This window comes from Lissotriton helveticus, chromosome 10 (assembly GCF_964261635.1).
Source record: "Lissotriton helveticus chromosome 10, aLisHel1.1, whole genome shotgun sequence".
Classification (NCBI taxonomy): domain Eukaryota; kingdom Metazoa; phylum Chordata; class Amphibia; order Caudata; family Salamandridae; genus Lissotriton; species Lissotriton helveticus.
Window position 1 is genome coordinate 85,528,234 of NC_136071.1, and position 22,496 is coordinate 85,550,729.

The following is a 22,496-nucleotide window of genomic DNA, read 5'->3' on the forward strand; positions in this document are numbered from 1 at the left end:
TCCTGGTAGTTGTGCCGTTTGGGTCATGTCATGTTAGGGAAGAGGTGTGGCGCAGCGGCCAGGGCAACTGACTCAGAAACCCGGGGGCTCACGGCTCGATCCCCAGCACAGGTGGCAGATCAGTCCAGCACCATGTGGCTCTAGGCAATAGTTCGCTTAACCTTCCCGACGGCACACAGTGCCTTGACACCCTCAGGTAATTTTTTGCGCTTTACAAATAATGGATATTTACATTTACATGTTGGAGCTTCTTCGGGATGGGCAAGTCTCCTCTTTTTGAAGGGCATAGCATCCGGCTTTAGAGGGGGGGGGGGGGGAAGAGTGACAGAATATTTTTCTAAGCTCAACAGGCATGGTTGTGGGATTATGCCAAGGTGGGAGTCGTCCGTTTTGGTGCCAGCTTCAAAGCAGACTTGTACGTAGATTATGTTGGCTTGTCGCCTCAAAGCTTGGAGCTGAGTCTCAGCTTGAAACTGCTCTGGTGGCCGAGCAGGTTTGCTGCCACAGACCTAAGGAGATTGCCACAGCCTCCTCACTTTAATCTCATGGCTTCAGGCATGGATCCTTCAAGAGTGGTGCTCGGCAACAGTATGAGATGCTTTTCGAGGTCAAAGTCGTGTGGGCCGATCCTCAGGTATTGGTGGAGGTACGAGTGTCCTCAGTATTGCCTCTGTTCTAGCTTTAGGATTCCCTCAGGTCCCTAAAGGTCTCTACAACTTAGCATCAAAGCCATCCGAAAAGAGGGTTGAATTTGAAGCAAAGAAGATTGTAGGAAGCTGTCTCTTTATAGGATATATATCAATCTGATATACTGTGTAAAGGGGTTCCGTTATGAGTGGACAGGTGCTTGCTCTAGCAATTCCATGGGGCTCTATATGAGGTAGTGTGGTCAAACAGCCTTAGGCTTAACCGAGTTTAGTGCAAGTCATCTGCAAATACGCACAATGATCAAAAAATGACATGACTGAAGGAGAGCCACACCAATTTATAAAAATAGCAAGTACCTTTATATATGTTTAGGCATCAGAGCAAAATCTTTCAAGTAAGGACGATTTAAAACCTAAATTCCTTTCAGTTCAAAAAGTGGACAGAAGGTGCAATGTTTGTGTTCTGCAATGTTATCCTATGTGAGGAGGAACAAGTTCTGCAAACAGATATAGTACAGCGATTTACAGGGCCAATCTCCAAGACTTAAGGTGAGTGGTAGGTAAGGTCCAAGGCAGCAATAACAGAACACCAGCAGCACGAGGGCGGCCGGGTGCAATGTGCAAAATAGTGTCGGGACCCCAATGTTATTTTATGGAGATCGGTCTCTGCGAAAAGAGGCTGCAGGCTCTGGCTAGGATGCCAGGTGGGCTGAACCAACAGGGGGGCTTAGGCATCACAATGCTTTGGAAAACCTTTGTTCCTCTTCTCCACGCCCAAGGGGAGAAGAGTGCAAAGTTGTCCTTATCGGAACAGTCATAGTAAAGGGGGTCTGCGTACAGAGGCTGTAGGCAACAGAGGGACCACGAAGGGTGAAACCACGATAGACTGGCTATGGAAGGCTGGGGAACCTGGATGACTCAGTGTTCCCACTTCGACTCTGGCTTTGAGCAACGGGTGGAGTGGTGGCTTCAGGTGTTGGCGGTTCTGCGGGTTTCTGGAGTCAACAGCTGCAGGACGAGTACACCTTGGTGCAGTATTCAGCGAGGGATGCAGACAGGCGGACGGGGCTGGTACCAGGTCAGCCGCTGCTTCTCTCTCTGTTTTTGCGGCTCTTCTATGTCTTATCTTTTTAGGCCATTAGGATTTCTTTCTCTGGTGCCAGGGACTCCCCTAAATACTGAAATTGGGTGTGGTAGGGGAACCAATAAATACTGACCCTGGGAGTTACTACACTCCCTATATGGCCACTTCCCGTGGGAAGTGGTCATAACTGTCCCAGAATTCCTAAGTATGCCATCACAAAGATTGCTACTTCTGAAAAATTGTGTCCACCTCAGTGTAGCCCACCTTAAGGGTGATATTAGCCTGGAGGAGGCAAGCCTACCCAACTACCCAATATTCCCGCCTGTCAGAGTGCCAATGGGTCCTGGACAAAGGAGGGCTGCTTCCTCTCCTGTGAGGAAAGCCGGACTCACATTCCAAAGGTAGCAGCTCTTTGAAGGTTGCCAGCCTGGGGAGGGTAATCACCAGGTCATGCGGTAGGAGGGGGTGTGACACCCTCTTCCAAGACAGGTTTTTGCTTCAAGTCTCCTGAGAGCAGAGGCCCTCACCCTAGGAGGTCAGAACACTGTCAGGTGGCAGGCTGACAGAAACCAGTCAGGAAGCACACAAGATGCCGACAGCATGGATATGAAGATCTATGGGCTAAGGTGCAAAATGTATAGCCCTCTTACAAATGCTGGTGCTTTCAGAAAGAGATGCGATTAAGACTATGCGGATGGGGATGTATGAGCTTTATACTCCACTCTTCAAATGGGGGTGAAACCTAGTGGCTCACAGCGTGCCCTGATAAATGTTTGAGAGATGAATAATTCTAGAATACCAAAGAGGCAGATCTAGTCCTGCTTCACAAGGTGTGGCTAGAAAGAAGGCTGAATAGCGTTGTCTAATAAATGGAAGATGGGGGGTTTCATCTCACCAAATGCCTTGCATGCTCTTCCACATTTACGATTCAAAAAGGGGGGTGGTGATGGACAGAGTATCTGAATTAAGCAGAACACTCCTACCCAGTCAAAAGATCAGGGCTTGATCCATCACCGTTTTTTAGCTCACTGCACCATCCCAGTTCAGAACGTGGCTACATGCAAATTCGTCTGTCCCTGGCCCAGTGCATCATGGGAACAGGGCAGACCAAACTACAAAAGCCAATTCTTTACTGGAAAGGAAACAAGCTTCCGGGGACCGGTTTCTGGCATTACAGCCGTCTTCGGCCCGGCTTGCTTGAATCCTGATGGTGCAGTGAGCAAGGGACTCACATCTGAGCATACCCTTCCACACTTGTGGTGGCCAAAACGATTCAAAAAGGGGGGTGGTGATGGACAGAGTATCTGAATTAAGCAGAACACTCCTACCCAGTCAAAAGATCAGGGCTTGATCCATCACCGTTTTTTAGCTCACTGCACCATCCCAGTTCAGAACGTGGCTACATGCAAATTCGTCTGTCCCTGGCCCAGTGCATCATGGGAACAGGGCAGACCAAACTACCAAGCCAATTCTTTACTGGAAAGGAAACAAGCTTCCGGGGACCGGTTTCTGGCATTACAGCCGTCTTCGGCCCGGCTTGCTTGAATCCTGATGGTGCAGTGAGCAAGGGACTCACATCTGAGCATACCCTTCCACACTTGTGGTGGCCAAAACGATTCAAAAAGGGGGGTGGTGATGGACAGAGTATCTGAATTAAGCAGAACACTCCTACCCAGTCAAAAGATCAGGGCTTGATCCATCACCGTTTTTTAGCTCACTGCACCATCCCAGTTCAGAACCTGGCTACATGCAAATTAGTCTGTCCCTGGCCCAGTGCATCATGGGAACAGGGCAGACCAAACTACCACGCCAATTCTTTACTGGAAAGGAAACAAGCTTCCGGGGACCGGTTTCTGGCATTACAGCCGTCTTCGGCCCGGCTTGCAATGCCAGAAACCGGTCCCCGGAAGCTTGTTTCCTTTCCAGTAAAGAATTGGCGTGGTAGTTTGGTCTGCCCTGTCCTGCAATGTGAACGGTCTTTAGGAGATAGCTCTTCTGCTTATTTGAGAACTGACTTGGTCACTGGAGAGGCACCTGCGCACCTGGAGAGATACTGCGTTCCAAGAATACGGCAGCCTGCTCAGCAACCCCAAATAATTTTGCCTAATCTCTGCTGATGACGGATAATAATCCAGAAACACGTGTTCAGAGATGGCCAGCACTAATCTGCACCCACCTGGTGAAACACTCAAGACTTTCCAAGTGTACTCGCTTGTCGATCTGAACTGCATCTACCATGATGCCCAGGGGCGACACTGCTGGGAGGTGAAGCAGTGTGCTCCCACACCAGTTTCTTAGAAAGTTCTACTGAATGGACTTATTCTGAGTAAAGACAGTCAGGGATGAGTTCTTAGGCTCGCACTCGGGTGTATTCCTACGTGACAGTGGGGAGGAGCTGAAGAAAGTCTTCTGTTAAAAATGACCTTTAAGTTCAAGGATTGTCGGGGCAAGGACCCAATGGAGGAAGTTACTGCCCATAAGACGTGAGCGATCAATCCAAAAGAAAAAAGGAAGCTGAAAGGGCTTACATAGTGCAACGGAGGGGGCATGGCACCTATGACACTCGAATATATGTTCTGAAAGTTACAGCTACTGAAGCAGTTTCTAGTTGTGTCAGTGGGTGGCACAGTACCACATAAAGTGAAAATGGGAAACAATAAAAAGAGAACATTTGATTGCAGCTCCCTGCAGATCCAGTTAGTGCAGATGTTTTTAAGCCTGTTTGAATTTTAAGCACTAGGCAATAGTGTGTATTAAACACACCCCAATAAATGTAACATCAATCTAACAATCTTGCCAGCAGTTTCAACAATCCGGTCACCATTAGCAAAATAAGGACTTCCATCATTATTAACTCATCTTTAAATTCTTACGCATGTCCTCCAACAAAACTTGACCCAAATACATCCTCCCTACATTTCGTATAAATGTAAATGAAGTTCAAACATTTATCATCAAGGGAAATTGAGAACCTCTGCTCTGCATCCTAGTGTGTCTGCTTTATTTTGTCTTTCCTAAATATAGCCATACATGCCACCTTTCCACCATCCTGATCGGAAACATTTATGACCCAACTGGCTCCCATTGCATGTCTTCGTAATAGCAACAGTATTTATCACTAAAAGCCATTTAGGCCCACTGAGTAGGAATTGTATTACCTTGACAATTATACATCTTATGCTACAAGCTGTATAAGCATTTCTGCAATAATAAGGTCTCAAATCTTTAAACGCTTTTAACCTCGGACTGGTTTCAAAACGTTTTGGTATTTCCTATTGAGACCTAAAAAAGTTCAGGTTTGAATGACATGTCATAGGACAACACAAAAGAAAGAAAACCTCTTAGGATAAGACAAACCTTATCAAAGTAAGAACTGCGATCCATGGGAAAATCTTTGGCAATGTGAGGTCTCATCCCCGGACCTTTCCCAACCACACGGCTACAATCTCCGATGGCAAGAGAAGGCTTGTCCACGTCCATTCGTTTATCCTGCACCATTCCTGCAAAGGTTTTAAAAAACAACACTGAGGAAACTGACATGTCAACTAAATAATATCACTGACAGCAGGAGGTACCCATGGATTCAATTGCCATGTAACCATTTCTGCAATTCAATCAATAGTTGCACGTACCATGATTAAACATGCTTCACATCTGCAACATTTTTGCAGTTTTCCTCTTTTATAGTCACATGCTGTACATTATTATACTAGTGTCTAGACACAGAAGGAAATTGTGTTCTCCTTATACTACTACCCTAAAGGAGTAAAGCAAAGTCAAATCTATAAAGATACAGTAGGACATCAGTGATCAGCCAATGATGGCCAACCTTTGGACCCAATCATCCTATTTTGACTCTCTCCTGGATATCGTGAAAGAGTTGAGTAGCTTAGCATATTAATATAATATGCAACCTCGGAGTGGCCTATGGACAGATAAAGAGGGGGGCAATGCGCTTATTACCCATGAAGGATTTACTAAAAATCCCCCATCTGAGGATCACTGCATAGTGATGTGACCCTAGTCTTAAAATGGAAGGATACTAATTTTACTGTGTTTTCATTAGTCTACCGACCTCCAGTCTATAGTTCCCCCATTACACAGCTCACTGATCTGGCTTCTCTTATTTATCCTAATATCCAGGATGTGATTTGGTAAGCCTGACATACAGCTGGATGATCCTACTCAAGGATGTGGCTCTGTATTTCTTTGTGCAGGTGTGAGATCTGGGAGTCTCCTTGATGGCATGGACTCAAACAGACAAACTGTTGACCTGATTTTCGCTCCTCCAGGCCTGAGCCAACACATGACCAATTAGCTTCTGGGCTAGTCAGGCCACTCTAGAACTTGGTTAAATATTTTGGCCCCTTTTAAAAGTCGATAATTTAAATTCCTGCTTGTAGGAAGCTGGCTCTTTACACAGTATATCAACTTACTGATATGTCCCATAGAGAGTCCAGGAGTTCCCTTATGAGTGGACTGGGGCTTGCTTTGCAATCCCAAAGTGCTCTATAAGGAGGTAGTGTGGTCGAGCAGCCTTAGGCTTAACACAGAGGAGTGCAAGAATTTTGCCTTATGTACGCAATTAATAATGGACAACAAGACTCAAGAAGAAGATCCACATCAATTTACAAAAATACCCAGTACCTCTATGTATGATTTGGCAACAGAGAAAAATTGTCAGGTAAGTACTTTTTAAATATAAATTCTTTTCATTTTAAAAAGGGGACACCAATTTCTGAGTTTTGCAATGTTATCCTATGGGAGGAAGAACAAGTTTTGCAAACAGGTACACTACATCAACTTACAGGACCAATCTCCAAGAGTTAAGGTGAGTGGTGGGCAACGTTCAAGGCAGCACCAACAGTACACCACCAGAGGCACGAGGGCAGCAGGGTGCAAATCAGCATTGGGAACCTAATGCGTTTCACAGAGGATCGGTCACTGTAAAAAGAGGCTGCAGGCACTGGCTAGGAAGGCAGTTGGGCTGAACCAGCAAGTGGGCTCAAGCCTTGCGATGCTCTGGGATGGAGGAACACCGTTGGTCTCCTTCTCCAAGGCCCTGGGGTGGCGGGTACAGAGGTGTCCTTAGGCGTCGGGTTTTTTCTTACCGGAGTGGTCAGGGGGACTGTGTGCAGAAGGCTGAAGGCGATGCCGGGAGTCCTGCAAGGGTGAAACCACAATGGACTGGGCTGGGGAACCTTGTGGGCACCGGTGGCAAACTTCACCTCTGGCCAGAGACACCTGGTGCAGTGGTAGCTTCGGGTATTGGATTTTTGCAGGTCCTGAGGCCTCAGTCTTCTCTTTTGGAGATTCTTTAGAAAAGGTCAACTGCTCATGGGAGGTCTTCATTCTTTTTCAAAGGCAGGCAGTCCATCCAAGTTTCTGGAGTCACAGCTTAAGGACGAGTCTACTTTAGAGCAGTTTTCGATGAGGGATGCAGACAGCTCGGCTGGGTTGGAACCAGGTCAGCTAGTACTTTCTTCTTCTCAACTTTTGCGGCTCTTCGGTGTCCTCTCTTAGGTCGTCAGGATCAGCTTCTCTGGTGCCAGGGTACCCCTTAAATACTGAATTTAGGGAAGTGTATGGTAGTAGCCAATGGGCTACTGACCCTTGAGGTCACTACACCCCCTATATGACCACTTCCTGTGGGAATGGAGCATAACCTTGTCTCAGAAATCCTAAGTATGCCATCGCAAGGATGGCTACTTCTGAAAAATAGTGTCCACCTCACAGTAGCAGACAGAGGTGGTACGAGCCTGGAGGTGGCGCGCCCAACTAGCTAATTTCCCCGCCTGTCCTGGTGCCATGGGTGGTCTGGACAGGGGGTCTTCCTCTTATGTTAAACATTTTTAAATTGCTCATTTGTTCCTAAATGGAGCATACGCGCACTAAGACTGCCCTGGAACGTAGCAAGTCAAGCGGTAGGGTGTTCCACAATTTAGATGTCTGAAAGGCGAAGGAAGAGTCACCCAGGCGAGTTCTTTTTACAATGGGTGCTTTTGCCAACGCGCCGTCAGATGATCCGAGTTGTCTGCTGGGTTGGTAGGGTTTGAGGAGTGGGAAGAGAAAGCGAGGACCTTTGCCATTCAGGATCCTGCGACAGAAGCCCATAGCCTTAAAGGAGATTGTTTTCTTAACGGTAGCCAGTGAAGATTGGGCAGGGCAGACAGGTGCCAGTCTTGGGAGTTTCAGCAGTAGGCATGCTGCCGCATTCTTCACCCTCTGAAGTCTGTCTAATCTGTCCTGAATGGCTCCAATGTAAAGTTAATTAGAGTAGTCCAGCTGGGACATAATGGAGAGCTTGTAAGACCATTTTCCTAGCCGATATAGGCAGAAGATCCATGATTTTGGCTACAGAACCAAAGGACGAGTTACTTACCTTCGGTAACGATGTATCTGGTAGAGACACAGTCTAGCCGCAGATTCCTTTACTTAAAATATCCCCAGGCGTCAGACTGGATCCGGAAAACTTTCTGCAGCAGCACCTTTGCGAGCCGGGGGTGGCGTGACATCAGCGGAGCCAAATATGCCCATCCCAGCGCGCTGACGTCAGTTTTCATAATAGAAACTTTTCCGCGCCACAACACGAGCCACCACCAAAAACTGTGAGAATATGGGAACAGTGTGCAAAAATTGAAGAAAATAGAATCACAAAGGACAGTACCAGGTACTGTATCCTGCAAACCAGTAGAAGGAAGAGCAGAGCACCGCTCTGAGAAGCACGCCCACAAATGCGAAGGCCAAACCACCTGTGGGGGAAGAGGAAGATGTGAAAAAACAGCATGGCAGACTACAAAAGCCTGCAACTATAATGTATAACCAAGAAGGACCACAAGTCCAGAACATAGGCTCAAGGACAATTTCACCATAAGACGTCACCAGAAGAGAAGTCGCAACCCCAATAAAAGACCAATAGAATGTGGCAGAGCCGATAGACTTGAACCAATGCGTCGCAGGGGTGGAAAGAGACCCCAAGGCGACAGAGAAGGAGAGAGCAAGGGGTGGGGAAAAAACCGGAATAAATCCCACACCGTACAATCCAGGTCCAGGGTTGGAAAGGACACATGACATTTATTTATTTATTTATTTTAACAGTTTTATATAGCGCGAACAAGATCTTCGCAGATATCAGAGCGCTTTACATAGAAGGGTACATGAGGGAACATAGTCAAACCAATAAATCAAGCTTTACATAGAAGGGTGCATGGGGGAACATGGTCAAACAAGTAAATCAATAAATCACAGTACAAATAGTACAACTAAGTGACTACAAAGCCAATCATGTGAATGATAAGACAACTCATACAAATAAGGGGTCAAACATGTAATACAGATCGGTGCAGGGTGTTAATAGGGTTCGAGATAGTAGTTCAAGTGTATTTAGCCATGAGGATAGCTTTTACTTCTTTTTTAAAGAGTGTAGTGGAGGAGATAAGCCTGGTTTCGGGAGGGAGTGAGTTCCAGATCCTAGGTGCCATTCCTGAGAAGGAGCGCTTGTATGTTTTTTCCTTCCGGAATCTTCGAGGTTTCAGCAGAAGATTGTTTGTGCCTCTCGTGTTTCTAATTCCCCCAGAGATTGTCAATTTCTGAGCGAGGTAGCCGGGTGAGTTTAGGTGTACCGCCTTGTGTGTCATGCAGGCGATTTTCAGATGTATTCTGCCTTCAAAAGGCAGCCAATTCAGGGATTTCAAGTCAGGGGTAATGTGGGAGTACTTTTTTGACCCAGTGATGAGTCTCGCTGCAGCATTTAGAGAAGCTTTTAGTGGTGCGGTTGTAGTTAGGGGGAGTCCGCAGAGGGCGGTGTTGCCGTATTCAATTCGTGGGATGACTAGTGCTTGTACTGCAGTTTGGAAGTCTTTGGCTGGGAGGTAGGGTTTAAGTTTCCTCAGAGTATTGATCTGGAAGTTCGCTCCCTTTGTTGCCTTGCTGATATGTTGCTGCATGTTGAGATTAGTGTTGAGTGTTATGCCTAAACATTTTGCTGAGTCCACGATGGTGGGTTGGACATTGAGTGCGGTTAGGAGTTTAAGCCAATGTTGAGTGGTGGATATCTTCGCTGGAGGTGAGATCAGAAGGAACTCTGTTTTCAGGGCATTGAGTTTGAGGTGATTATCGGCAAGCCAGGATTGGGTGCATCTGATCGTTGAGTTCAGGAGCAGGATGTCATTGGGTGATTGTAATTTGAGGTAAAGTTGGGTGTCATCAGCGTACATGTGAAAGTGTACATTGGATGCTTGTAGCAAGGTGGTGAGAGGTTCCATGACTAGGTTGAACAGAGTTGGGGATAGAGAGGATCCTTGGGGGACGCCTAGCGTTACAGGTATTGGCGAGGACATCAGGTTGTTGCTCTTGAATTTCTGCGACCTGTTGTGAAGAAAGGAAGTGAACCACTTGAGGACAGTTCCAGATAAGCCCATTCTTGTGTTTAGTAGTTCTAGTAGATTCTCATGTTTAACGGTGTCGAATGCTGAGGAGAGATCAAGAAGGATGAGGAGGCAGGTGTCGTTTTGGTCTAGCATTTGAAGTGTGTCGTCAATTATGTGAGTCATAGCAGTTTCTGTGCTGTGTCCTGCTCGGAAGCCTGACTGGTGAGGGTTGAGGAGATCGAATTGCTCAATTTGTTTAGACAATTGTAGTTGTGCGCATTTTTCCAGCAGTTTGGCGAGAGTGGGGATATTGGTGATGGGACGGTAATTGTTGAGATCAGAGGGGTCGGCTGTAGGTTTCTTTAGTAGAGGTGTGACCTGACCAACTTTGAGGGAATCAGGTATGCTGCCTTGTTGGAGAGAGCTGTTGATAATTTTAGTCCAGAGAGGGAGAAGAAAAGGTGTAAAGTCTTTTACTGCGGAGGCAGGGAGGGGGTCCGTGAGGTGAATGGATGGTTTCAGGGTGCTGAGCAGTTTGCCAATTTCTTCTTCCGAGTATATGCCGAAGGTTGACCATGTAGCATTGTTTTTTGGTTCAGTGGGTGCTAGGCATTGGGGTTTGGAGTAGAGGCTTGCGTCAATGAGGAGATCGCTTTTTATTTTGTCGGTTTTTTGGATAAAGAAAGCAGCGAAGTCGTCACAGGAGGGCGCCTCACGCCCAGTGCTGAGTGGTTGTGGTTGCTCCTTGGATTGTGACTTGATTAGCTCAAACAGTTTTCTCGGGCGTTTTTTTGCTTGGTCGAGTTGGAGGCTGAAGAAGTCCGATTTTGAGCGTTTTATTTTCCTGAAGTAGGCGTTTCTCTTTTTCTTCAGATCTTTTAGGTGCATTGCGGAGGGGGCTGATCTCCAGGTCCGTTCTGCCATTCGCATGTCTCGTCTATCCTCGTTGAGACTCCCGTCGTACCATGGTTTGGAGATTTTAGTAGAGACTCTTTTTAGCTGCATAGGTGCAACCTCATTAATTATAGAGGTCATAGCATTGATATAGTGGTCAGTCAGAGTTTGGACGTCCGTGGCGCCTGTAGGTGGGAGTAGGAGATTGCAACTGTTAGGGGGCAAAGAGCCTGGTTTGAGTTTTTTCAAGTCTCTTTTCCAGACTTTGGGCTTGGAGAGTTGAGTCGGGTTGACTTTGACTTTTTCATTGATAAAGAATGTGATAATATAATGATCTGACCAGTCACAGGGTTGGATGGATTCGAGTTGGATAGATTCCTCTTTGGAGATGATCAGGTCGAGGGTAGAACCTTTCTCGTGGGTCGGGCTGTTGCATATTTGGGTGAGGTTAAGGGCATCGAGGAAATTTTTAAGACTATTTACCACCGCGTCGTTGCAGTCATTCCAGTGGAGGTTGAAGTCACCAAGGTATATTTGGGTGAGCTGCCGTCCGGAATTGGTTGAGATTATATCCATGATTTGTTGGGAAAAGGTGAGAATGTCCCTGGGTGGGTGGTAAATGCTGTGAAGAGAGCATATCGGTTTGCCCTCACTAATAATGTCGAGGCAGATGTATTCCCAGGATGTTGGGGATGGTAGGGATGTGGAATTGACTTTCTGAACAGAGAGGTTGTTCCTGTAGATGCATGCGATTCCACCACCTATTTGGCCTGTTCTGTCGAGCCTGATAATGTGATAGTTGGGAGGAACCAGAATGTCCATTATGGGTGTCGAAGATTCAGTTAGTCACGTTTCAGTCAGGATGATTAGGTCAAGGTCTTGCGATAAGAGGAGTTCAGCAATGGCGGCGGAATGTTTCGTGGCCGATCTGCAGTTGAGAAGAGTGCATTTGAGACGGGGTGTGTAGAGGGTGTTAGATGGTTCTAGGGAGAGAGGGATTTTTCTAAGGTTATTGGGGATGGTGAATCTGCTGTTTAGTGTGGGTGGTCTAAGGGGATGTGGGTGGTCTAAGGGGATTTGGGTGTATCGTGGGAATGTTGCGGTGTGGTGTGGTTGAGTGAATTTCGGGGGCTGGGTCATAGGAGTGGAGAAGGGTAAGTGTGACGAGGTCAGAAGAAGAGTTGTGGGTGCGGCGAGGGCGGTTGTTGCGATTAAGAACTGGGATTGAGGTCGGATTGGGGTGGGATAGCTGAGTGCGAGAGTTAGTCGGAGGGGTGGGGGACAAGTTGGGCGGGGATGTGAAGATGTGTGAGGGGTTGCGGGGGCGATGCGGGGGACGAGGGCAGTTGCTGTGCCTATGAGCAGGGATTGACGCCTGGTGTGGGGCGTGATGAGGGTGGGAGTCCGCCGGCGGAGTAGGGGACAAGTTGGGAGGGGAGGTGGAGGTGGGTGGGGGGTGTATGGGGTGTGTGGAGAGTAGTTCTTTGATGGCGTGTATTTCTTCTTTGATCTGAGTGAGGGTGGCCGTGATGTATTCCATCGAAGGGTAGGGGGTGGGGGTGGGGGTGACAGTCAAGGGTGAATGGCTGACCAGGGAATTCGTGTGCAGGTGGGAGAGAGGGCTGGTGTTTGAGCAGGTCTGCGTTGTGTTGGTATGAGGGATGGAGTTAGGGTGGCGAGAGGTTTTGGGCGGTAGGGGTGTGGATGAGGTAGGGAGGAGGTTGGTGTTATGGGTGAGGGCATTGGTGGTAGGCGGGGGGTCAAGGTGTAGGCTGGGAGACTGATAGCCGTGGTGGGGGTGTAGGGTGGGTAATGGGGGCTGAGAGTAGGAGGGGAAGTGGGATTGGAGATGGTCCTGTTGAGGGGGGGGGGGGGGAGTTAAATTAAGAGAGTGGGTATGTTCTGCGAAGTTGGTTGGAGGGTAATGAGGACTGAGAATGGGGGGGGATAAATGGGGGGAATTGTCGGAGTGCGTGTTATTCTGGTGCTGGACTACGTTAGGTGTGTTATGGGTGGGAGCTGTGCTGTCAGCGGCGAGCGGGGTGTTAATGCCCGCTGTATGTGTGATAGGAGTGTTGAAAATATGTGTGGAGGTCCGCAAGTTGGTAGAAGGGGCGGGGGAGAGAGCGGTGTATGAGGGGGAGCGATCTGTGTCTGTGATTGAGTGCTGAATTGGGATAGTGGGGTTGTGGGTAGGGGATGGGAGGTCAGGGGTGGAGGCGTGTCCCTGATTGAAGAGTATGTAGCTGTGAGGTCATGATTGGTGGGACTGGGGGAGATGTGAGTGTTTGTCCGTGAATTGGAGAGGTGTTCTTTGAAAGTGGGGAACATGTTGTCTAGCAGTTCCAGGTTCCTGTCTGTCGATTGTGATAGGACAATCCCGTTATTGTAAATAGTGATGGTGGCTCTGCCTGGAAAGACTTGGGATGGTGTGATGGAGAGAGTTAGACTGTGAGCGGATTTTCTGGTGGAGGAGACGGTGAGTAGGGTGAAGAACGCTTTTCTCCATTGTGCTCTGCGTGTGGTGTGGAAGATGATATCAGTGTTCAGGGATCCATTGACCGGTGAGAAGTAGGTGTCAGCAAAGGGCGTTTCCGGGTGTGACCTAAGGAAGTTGTGTTTAAAGCGTTTGGCGGCTTTTTTGGTGAGTGATGGTGGGTAGTTGATTTTGTATGTGTGTTTGCCGATAGAGTCCATGTTGCGTTGAAGGATTAGGTGGGTATGGGAGAATGCACTAGTGCACTATAGTGGTACAAATGTGCGGAAAAACAAATGTGCAGAACAGGTGCATACAGTAGGTTACACAGTAATAAATTATAAATTACCAAAGTGGCACTAGTAATCAACCAGCATAACCAGGATATAAGAGTGAGCAGTGGAGCAAATACATACGGTAAATTCATATGAGCACGGGACAACGGGCGGGCGTTAAAGAATCTGCGGCTAGACTGTGTCTCTACCAGATACATCATTACCGAAGGTAAGTAACTCATCCATCTGATAGCGACATCTAGCCGCAGATTCCTTAACTTAGAATAGATACCAAAGCCATACCCATAGAGGAGGCGGGTCTGCGACTGAACCCCATGAAGTTCCAGAGGGAACATAGCCGTCAACAAGGTGATGAAAAACAGTGGGAGCCACAAGCCAGCGCAGCCACACCAGACCATGAAGCTCATGAAGGAGCGGAAAACATGGGGAGGCAAAGGCACCACAAGCCGGCCAAGAACAGCATGAAAACCCCCGTATGTATACCAGGTGAGAAAGAAAACATACAAGATATGTAGGTGTGAAAAGGAATGAATATGCTACTTACCAGTATGCATCTGTTCTTGGCATGTAGGGCTGCTAACATTCATATCTTATGCATAGATCGCCGCCTAGTGTTGGGTCCGGATGATTGCACATTGTTGTCCTGGAAGAGTCTTTGAAGTATCACGAGATAGGTGGCTCCTCCCCTGGACTACAGTGCGCATGGGCATCAAGAAGTGAAAATGAACCTAGGGTCTGATAGATCCACAGGATCCGGGGTGCCGACCATAAGTAAGACCCAGAGAGATGGCAACTGGTATGACAGACGGGTAAACCATACCAGTGCCGTATGCACAACAGCGGAAAGAAGCACTGTGGAAACCCGCACTAGCAAAAATACGTGTGACAGCAGAGGCAGGATGCCAACCCACGGCCAGAAAATGCAGGTGGTACGTGAAACAGAAGACATGCCAGTACATAGTCGGTCTATCACAAATATGTTAAAGAGCCGACGTAAACCAGCAGATGCGCCCAAAACAGGACTTACAGTAAGAACGACAGTCAAGCGGGAGACTGGAGGGTACATGAGCAGACCGTGTGGGCGTTAGAACCACATGAAGTATAGCAAACACCCTCCTATAGGGTAGCATGAACAGCCCAGATGCGAGAGACGCAACAGCAAGAAGGCAACCAGCTAAAAGGGAACCAGGCAAGCCGGACATTTATATAAGAACTTGTAGCACAAGCAGACCAGGTCAAAGAACACGGACACCACATGAAGGAACGTTGCCAGCATGATTCTACTGTGTAAGAGCACAGCAGACATCGAATAAGAAGAAAGAAGCTAAAAAATGAAGCGTAACACAACAATAGGCAAGGACATGTGAAAAGTACCAACAGACAAGTGGAAGCATAACTGGACAGCACAATGTCCAGGCCCATAAGCGACATCCGCCCCTCGCCCGGGAGGAACGGTGGTCCCCAGCAAGACAGAGGAGGAGATGGAGCTAGGCACAATAGTGGAAACAGTTGGGACCAACCTAAAGGTCATGGAACCCACATAGCGAGTATCCTGAAGAGAACACTCCCCTTGCGCGGAAGCAGCAGGGAATGTGGAAAAACTGCTTTTGGGAAAGACGCCAGAAAACGTGGCCATAAGACAATGTACAGCAGAGATCCGCTACCTTGAAAGACAAGCCCAGTAAGGGCTGACCATAGAAACAACATAACAGGGTGTATCCATGTTTGCGCCAATAGTAATAAGCGTGCCGCATAGCTGCTTTTGTCCGTAGAGCAGAGCGAGGACAGGGCGTCAGCCGTGAAAGAACTGCGCCTGAAGTGAAGGGAACAAGGGCCCAAGAGACGGTGGCCGTCAAAAGAAGAGCAGCCATTATAGACCAGAGGAACACTGCAACGCTGAAAAAACATAACTACCTCGTCAAGGCAGGCGAGGGAGAGGCCGCACGGCAAGGAACCCATGCCTAGGCCTAGAAGCATTACAGACATCTGGACTGCAACGACCTCCAAAGGAGACTTAGCCTGGGCGCTGTCCGGTGTATTTCCTCCACACATGTTGCAGTATTGTCGACAGGGCGTCTAGCCCGGCGTCGCCTCCGACGTCAGCGCAGGAAGCCAATAAGGGCTATGTGGTGACTGAAGGAGTGGACTGGGCGGGGGACTGAGGGCCCTCTGGGCCGTGTCCCGTCGGAGTCGTATCGGCTCCGGAGTCGATGCACAGAGCCGGCACAGAGGACAAATCTGCCAGCGAGGACCCGGCATGAGTGCCTTCCACCTCTATGGGACCCGAAGGTGTACCAGGGAGAGAGGGTGACCCAAAGTAAGAGTGGAGTGCTTTTGAAAGAGGTCCAGAACACCTCCGGCTTCAGGGAAGCCCCCAATCAACATCTACAGGAGATGTCCACTTTGTGGCAGAGATTCAGTAAGCCTTCTTTTTTGAATTGGGACAGCTTTATGCGATATCCTTTCTAACACTTGACGGTTTACAATTTGGTTTTTGCCATTTATTTGTATTTTCAGATTCATTTGCATAACATAACTTTAAGGAAGTCCACGGACGTGGTCCCCCAAGAGTTAGGTAAGTGGAGGCTGTAGTGCCAGGTGGTAGGCAGCTCTAGAAACTAAAAGGTTCTTGTTGTAAGTTCTGACACGTTTTTTTCTTCTTTTTTTTTTTTTAGTTTTGTTTGGTCCGGACGAGAACCCCGAACCAGCGGGGGTTTGAAACGCATAGACCTTTTTGCTCCCAACACCAAAACAAGCTTGTTTTATTTGCATAGACTTGTTGCTTGCTTGTTAATGAATTTCAACACTGTTGTTTCAATCAGCTGAATTCCATGTTGTATGCATAACAATTAGGTGCAATTTATTGATTTTTGCTGAATTTTGGTTTTTTGGTGTGAGCTTGAGCCACTGTATAGAAACAAGCCCCGATGGCCTTTAGGACTTGTTTTATTTGTCTGAAAGTAGTGTGAGTGTATGAAAAAGTTGAGTGAGTATGAGGGATTGTTTTGTTGGAATGTAATGTGATTTGATTCGGCTGTTTTTGTACTTTTCTTCAAATTGTTTTTCCCTGATCTGTTGGTACATATCAATTTAAATCTATTTTTTTGATACAGTAATAAAGGCAATTGATAAGCCTAAAGGTGCATTGTTTCATAATCCTTGAATACTTATTACGAAAGATATTAATCAATTATCAGTATTGGCATTTGCTTTGTTGGTTGGTTTAGTGGACTCAGCCTTACTGATTAGAGTCAAGCCTATTGTTATATGGTACTGAGCATGGAAGCCTGATTGGCAATTATGAATTATGTTTGAGTTCATAAAAGTTGATCATTTAGGCATTAATAGGTTTCGCCACTTTTTTTTTAGGTTAAGTTTTCAGAGAAGGACGGATCTAGTGTGGGATTTTTGAGAAGAGGGTTATGATTGCATGCTTCCATTCTAACAGAACTATGCCGGTTGTGAAGGAGATATTGAGCAGGTTGCTCAGTCGAGACAAAATCCTCTCCATTCAATAGATAAGAATTTTTGGGAGAGCCGGTTCAGAAGGGAGAGGTGAAGGTAGCGAGGCAGTCATCTTAAGCATCAAACCAGGCCTTCGGCACTGGAAATTCCGTATCGTCTCAGAGGGAGGCGTAGATCTTAGTAACTTTGGAAGAAAATAAATGAGCTATGGAGTGACAACTCTGCAAGGAAGGATCTATATGGTCAGAGAAGCGATCTAAGGATGACAGATTTAACAATTTGCAAGAGCTCTTTCGAAGAGTTAGATAAGGGTAAATTTTTTGTGCACAGAAACAGCTACACGTGATGCAGATGAGCTTATGGTATTCCTTCAAAACTGAGGAATAGATGGCTTTACTATTGATGCTTTAGTCCTTACGCCAGATGCATTCGAGAGGTTTCCAGGATGTTTTCTTTAACTGGAGCTCCTCATTAAACGACTCTGCAGGTAGTTTGGAGCGAGTGATGCAATGTTCTTTAATTGGGGCAATCTTATCAAGGGCCCCGGTGATCCAGTCATCCAAATGTTGATGGGATGAGTCAATATTACTGTCGGGCTGAGGGCTTTCGATCAAAAGGGTGGTCGTGAGGGTCACGGAAGTGACCCAGGCCGATATCCTAGATTTTTACTTCATACAGTTCTTGCAATTTATAATGGGATTCATTAAGGGAAAGGTGAACGGGATTGGATCCAAAAGATGACCACGCCTGTGGGTGGCTACGCATTGGGTCATCTGAAGGGTTGCTAAATCCTTGAGAAGGACAGATTCGGATCAAATTGTAGATTCAGATAACTGAGAATAATTAAATTAGAGTGGCAGAAAATGTAGGAAGGCAGAATGTCAGCTAAAGAAGCAGCAAACTTTAGGACAGGTCCATGTGGACGATAAATTAGAAAGCAAAGTGTTATTGCTCGACGTGTTGAGGGAAAAAAAAAAAAGATGGCCTTGCAGTCTGATTCTAGCGTCAAGCACAGTGCAAATGACAGATTGCTTAAAAATGACTGCGATTCAATCCCCTTCCAACACCCCACACCACCCGTCTCCTCCTCTCTGGGATCACAGTCCCATCTCACAATCTGGTAGCCTGACAGTATTGAGCCAAGGATCTCAGGGGTAGAGAACTCGTCCTGCCATGTAGAGAAAAAGTACCCAGGCTGAATATCAACAAATAACTCAGAGATATCATTTTTAGGTCTCGGCCTGCAGTCTCGCTGGCGAGAAATTTTGTTTTTCAGTATGGGAGCTTGAACCCACCCCTCTTCTCCATTGGCTGGCTTCCTAAACGAAGGCCGGCCAATGGAGGAGAGGGGCATCACTCCGTTCAAGCCCGGAATTGGGGGGGTTTAGCTTCTCTGTTTTCTTTCTCTCCTCTTCCCATTGGCTGGAATTTTACCTTCCATCCAATGGAAAGAGGAGAGAAAGAAAAGACGCCCCCGAATCCAAAAATGACGCTGCATTTCTCCGAGGCATTTCTGCCTCGCCTCGGAGAAACGTGGTCGTGTGGAGCGCTCCTCTATACAGGTCGACCCTAGGCTCGGAGAGATAAGTGGCCATGCTCTCAGGGACCTGGTGGAGTTCCGTGTAGATTTATGCGGATGCGTCAACTTCAACATTTCGGGCGGGCCTCGTGTCGTGGGTGCGAGCCTGGTCTGGGAGGGGGCCAGACTGATGGCCATACTGCCACGAAGGGTCAATCTCCTGGAAGACTACTAAGGGCGATTGCATCTATGCTGCTCCAAGATGGTGGATGACCCTGGCTGGGGGAGGGAGTAGCAAAATGGCGCCGCACGGACGTTCGTTTACCGGCCTGCCCCCCCCCCCCTCGTTTTCACTAGCCAGGCATGGCCACCCTACCCAGATGACTGGCTAGCCTCGCTCCGGTGCCCGGGCTTTCAGAGAGAGCTGCGGGGCAGAGTCAGAGTGGCAGGAGGAGAGAGCGGGGCAGTCAGACCAGAGACAGAGTGGGCAGAGCCAGTTAAGTTTTCATGCCTCTGTTCCCTGCTTGTGATTCGGTTTTCGTGCCTCTGGTCCCTGCTTGTGATCCAGTTTTCGTGCCTCTGGTCCCTGCTTGTGATCCAGTTTTCGTGCCTCTGTTCCCTGCTTGTGCCTCTGTTGCCTGCTTGTGATCCGGTTTTCGTGTCTGTTCCCTGCTTGTGCCACTGTTCCCTGCTTGTGATCCGGTTTTCGTGCCTCTGTTCCCTGCTTGTGATCCGGTTTTCGTGCCTCTGTTCCCTGCTTGTGGTCCGGTTTTCGTGCCTCTGTTCCCTGCTTGTGGTCCGGTTTTCGTGCCTCTGTTCCCTGCTTGTGATTCTGTTCCCGGTTTTCGTGCCTCTGTTCCCTGCTTGTGATTCTGTTCCCAGTTTTCGTGCCTCTGTTCCCTGCTTGTGATTCTGTTCCCAGTTTTCGTGCCTCTGTTCCCTGGGGCGTTACTGGGAAGAGAGCTGTGTGTGTGGCTGTGTGTGTGTGGCTGTGTGTGTGTGGCTCTGTGTGTGTGTGGCTCTGTGTGTGTGTGGCTCTGTCTGTGTGTGTGTGGCTCTGTCTGTGTGTGTGTGGCTCTGTCTGTGTGTGTGTGGCTCTGTCTGTGTGTGTGTGGCTCTGTCTGTGTGTGTGTGGCTCTGTCTGTGTGTGTGTGGCTCTGTCTGTGTGTGTGTGGCTCTGTCTGTGTGTGTGTGGCTCTGTCTGTGTGTGTGTGTGGCTCTGTCTGTGTGTGTGTGTGGCTCTGTCTGTGTGTGTGTGTGGCTCTGTCTGTGTGTGTGTGTGGCTCTGTCTGTGTGTGTGTGGCTCTGTCTGTGTGTGTGTGGCTCTGTCTGTGTGTGTGTGGCTCTGTCTGTGTGTGTGTGGCTCTGTCTGTGTGTGTGTGGCTCTGTCTGTGTGTGTGTGGCTCTGTCTGTGTGTGTGTGGCTCTGTCTGTGTGTGTGTGGCTCTGTCTGTGTGTGTGTGGCTCTGTCTGTGTGTGTGGCTCTGTCTGTGTGTGTGTGGCTCTGTCTGTGTGTGTGTGGCTCTGTCTGTGTGTGTGTGGCTCTGTCTGTGTGTGTGTGTGGCTCTGTCTGTGTGTGTGTGTGGCTCTGTCTGTGTGTGTGTGTGGCTCTGTGTGTGTGTGTGTGGCTCTGTGTGTGTGTGTGTGGCTCTGTGTGTGTGTGTGTGGCTCTGTGTGTGTGACTGTGTGTGTGTGTGGCTGTGTGTGTGTGTGGCTCTGTGTGTGTGTGTGTGGCTCTGTGTGTGTGTGTGGCTCTGTGTGTGTGGCTGTGTGTGTGGCTCTGTGTGTGTGTGTGTGGCTCTGTCTGTGTGTGTGTGTGTGGCTCTGTCTGTGTGTGTGTGTGTGTGTGTGGCTCTGTCTGTGTGTGTGGCTCTGTCTGTGTGTGTGTGGCTCTGTCTGTGTGTGTGTGGCTCTGTCTGTGTGTGTGTGGCTCTGTCTGTGTGTGTGGCTCTGTCTGTGTGTGTGTGGCTCTGTCTGTGTGTGTGTGGCTCTGTCTGTGTGTGTGTGGCTCTGTCTGTGTGTGTGTGGCTCTGTCTGTGTGTGTGGCTCTGTCTGTGTGTGTGTGGCTCTGTGTGTGTGTGTGTGTGGCTCTGTGTGTGTGTGTGTGTGGCTCTGTGTGTGTGTGTGTGGCTCTGTGTGTGTGTGTGTGGCTCTGTGTGTGTGTGTGTGTGGCTCTGTGTGTGTGTGGCTGTGTGTGTGTGTGGCTCTGTGTGTGTGTGGCTCTGTGTGTGTGTGGCTCTGTGTGTGTGTGTGTGGCTCTGTGTGTGTGTGTGGCTCTGTGTGTGTGTGTGGCTGTGTGGCTGTGTGTGGCTGTGTGTGTGTGTGTGTGTGGCTGTGTGTGTGTGGCTGTGTGTGTGTGTGTGTGTGGCTGTGTGTGTGTGGCTGTGTGTGTGTGGCTGTGTGTGTGGCTGTGTGTGTGTGGCTGTGTGTGTGTGGCTGTGTGTGTGTGGCTGTGTGTGTGTGGCTGTGTGTGTGTGGCTGTGTGTGTGTGGCTGTGTGTGTGTGGCTGTGTGTGTGGCTGTGTGTGTGGCTGTGTGTGTGGCTGTGTGTGTGTGTGTGGCTCTGTGTGTGTGTGGCTCTGTGTGTGTGTGTGGCTCTGTGTGTGTGTGTGTGGCTCTGTGTGTGTGTGTGGCTCTGTGTGTGTGTGTGGCTCTGTGTGTGTGTGGCTCTGTGTGTGTGTGTGTGGCTCTGTGTGTGTGTGTGTGTGTGTGTGTGTGTGGCTGTGTGTGTGTGTGTGTGTGTGTGTGTGTGGCTGTGTGTGTGTGTGTGTGTGGCTGTGTGTGTGTGTGGCTGTGTGTGTGTGTGGCTGTGTGTGTGTGTGGCTCTGTGTGTGTGGCTGTGTGTGTGTGTGTGGCTGTGTGTGTGTGTGTGGCTGTGTGTGTGTGGCTCTGTGTGTGTGTGGCTGTGTGTGTGTGGCTGTGTGTGTGTGGCTGTGTGTGTGTGGCTGTGTGTGTGTGGCTGTGTGTGTGTGGCTGTGTGTGTGTGGCTGTGTGTGTGTGTGTGTGTGTGGCTCTGTGTGTGTGTGGCTCTGTGTGTGTGTGGCTCTGTGTGTGTGTGGCTCTGTGTGTGTGTGGCTCTGTGTGTGTGTGGCTCTGTGTGTGTGTGGCTCTGTGTGTGTGTGGCTCTGTGTGTGTGTGGCTCTGTGTGTGTGTGGCTCTGTGTGTGTGTGGCTCTGTGTGTGTGTGGCTGTGTGTGTGTGGCTGTGTGTGTGTGGCTCCGTGTGTGTGTGGCTCCGTGTGTGTGTGGCTCCGTGTGTGTGTGGCTCTGTGTGTGTGTGGCTCTGTGTGTGTGTGTGGCTCTGTGTGTGTGTGTGTCTCTGTGTGTGGGGGGGGGGTGTGTGTCTGTGTCTCTGAATGTGTGGGGGGGCGTCTGGGGGGGGGTGTGGCTCTGTGTGTCTCTGTCTGTGTGTGGGGGGGTGTGTATATATATATATATATATATATATATATATATATATATATATATATATATATCTCTCTCTTTCGGTCTGTCTGTGTGTGGCTCTGTGTCCGCTAATACTCTCTACTACTCTCTAATGCTCACCTATTGCCATTGTAATGAATATGCTACTTACCTGTATGCATCTGTTCTTGGCATGTAGGGCTGCTAACATTCATATCTTATGCATAGATCGCCGCCTAGTGTTGGGTCCGGATGATTGCACATTGTTGTCCTGGAAGAGTCTTCGAAGTATCACGAGATAGGTGGCTCCTCCCCTGGACTACAGTGCGCATGGGCATCGACTCC

General features: G+C 48.5%; 1 protein-coding gene across 10 annotated transcripts in view; it reads right to left on the minus strand.

Moving 5' to 3' along the window:
* TNRC6A (trinucleotide repeat containing adaptor 6A) overlaps window positions 1–22,496 on the minus strand; it is a 281,908-nt gene that overhangs the window by 116,263 nt on the left and 143,149 nt on the right. For all 10 annotated transcript variants that reach the window (XM_078664812.1, XM_078664809.1, XM_078664811.1 and 7 more), the window contains one exon: window positions 5,089–5,231. In XM_078664812.1, the coding sequence (XP_078520938.1) occupies window positions 5,089–5,231 (143 nt within the window). The remainder of the gene's footprint in view (window positions 1–5,088; window positions 5,232–22,496) is intronic.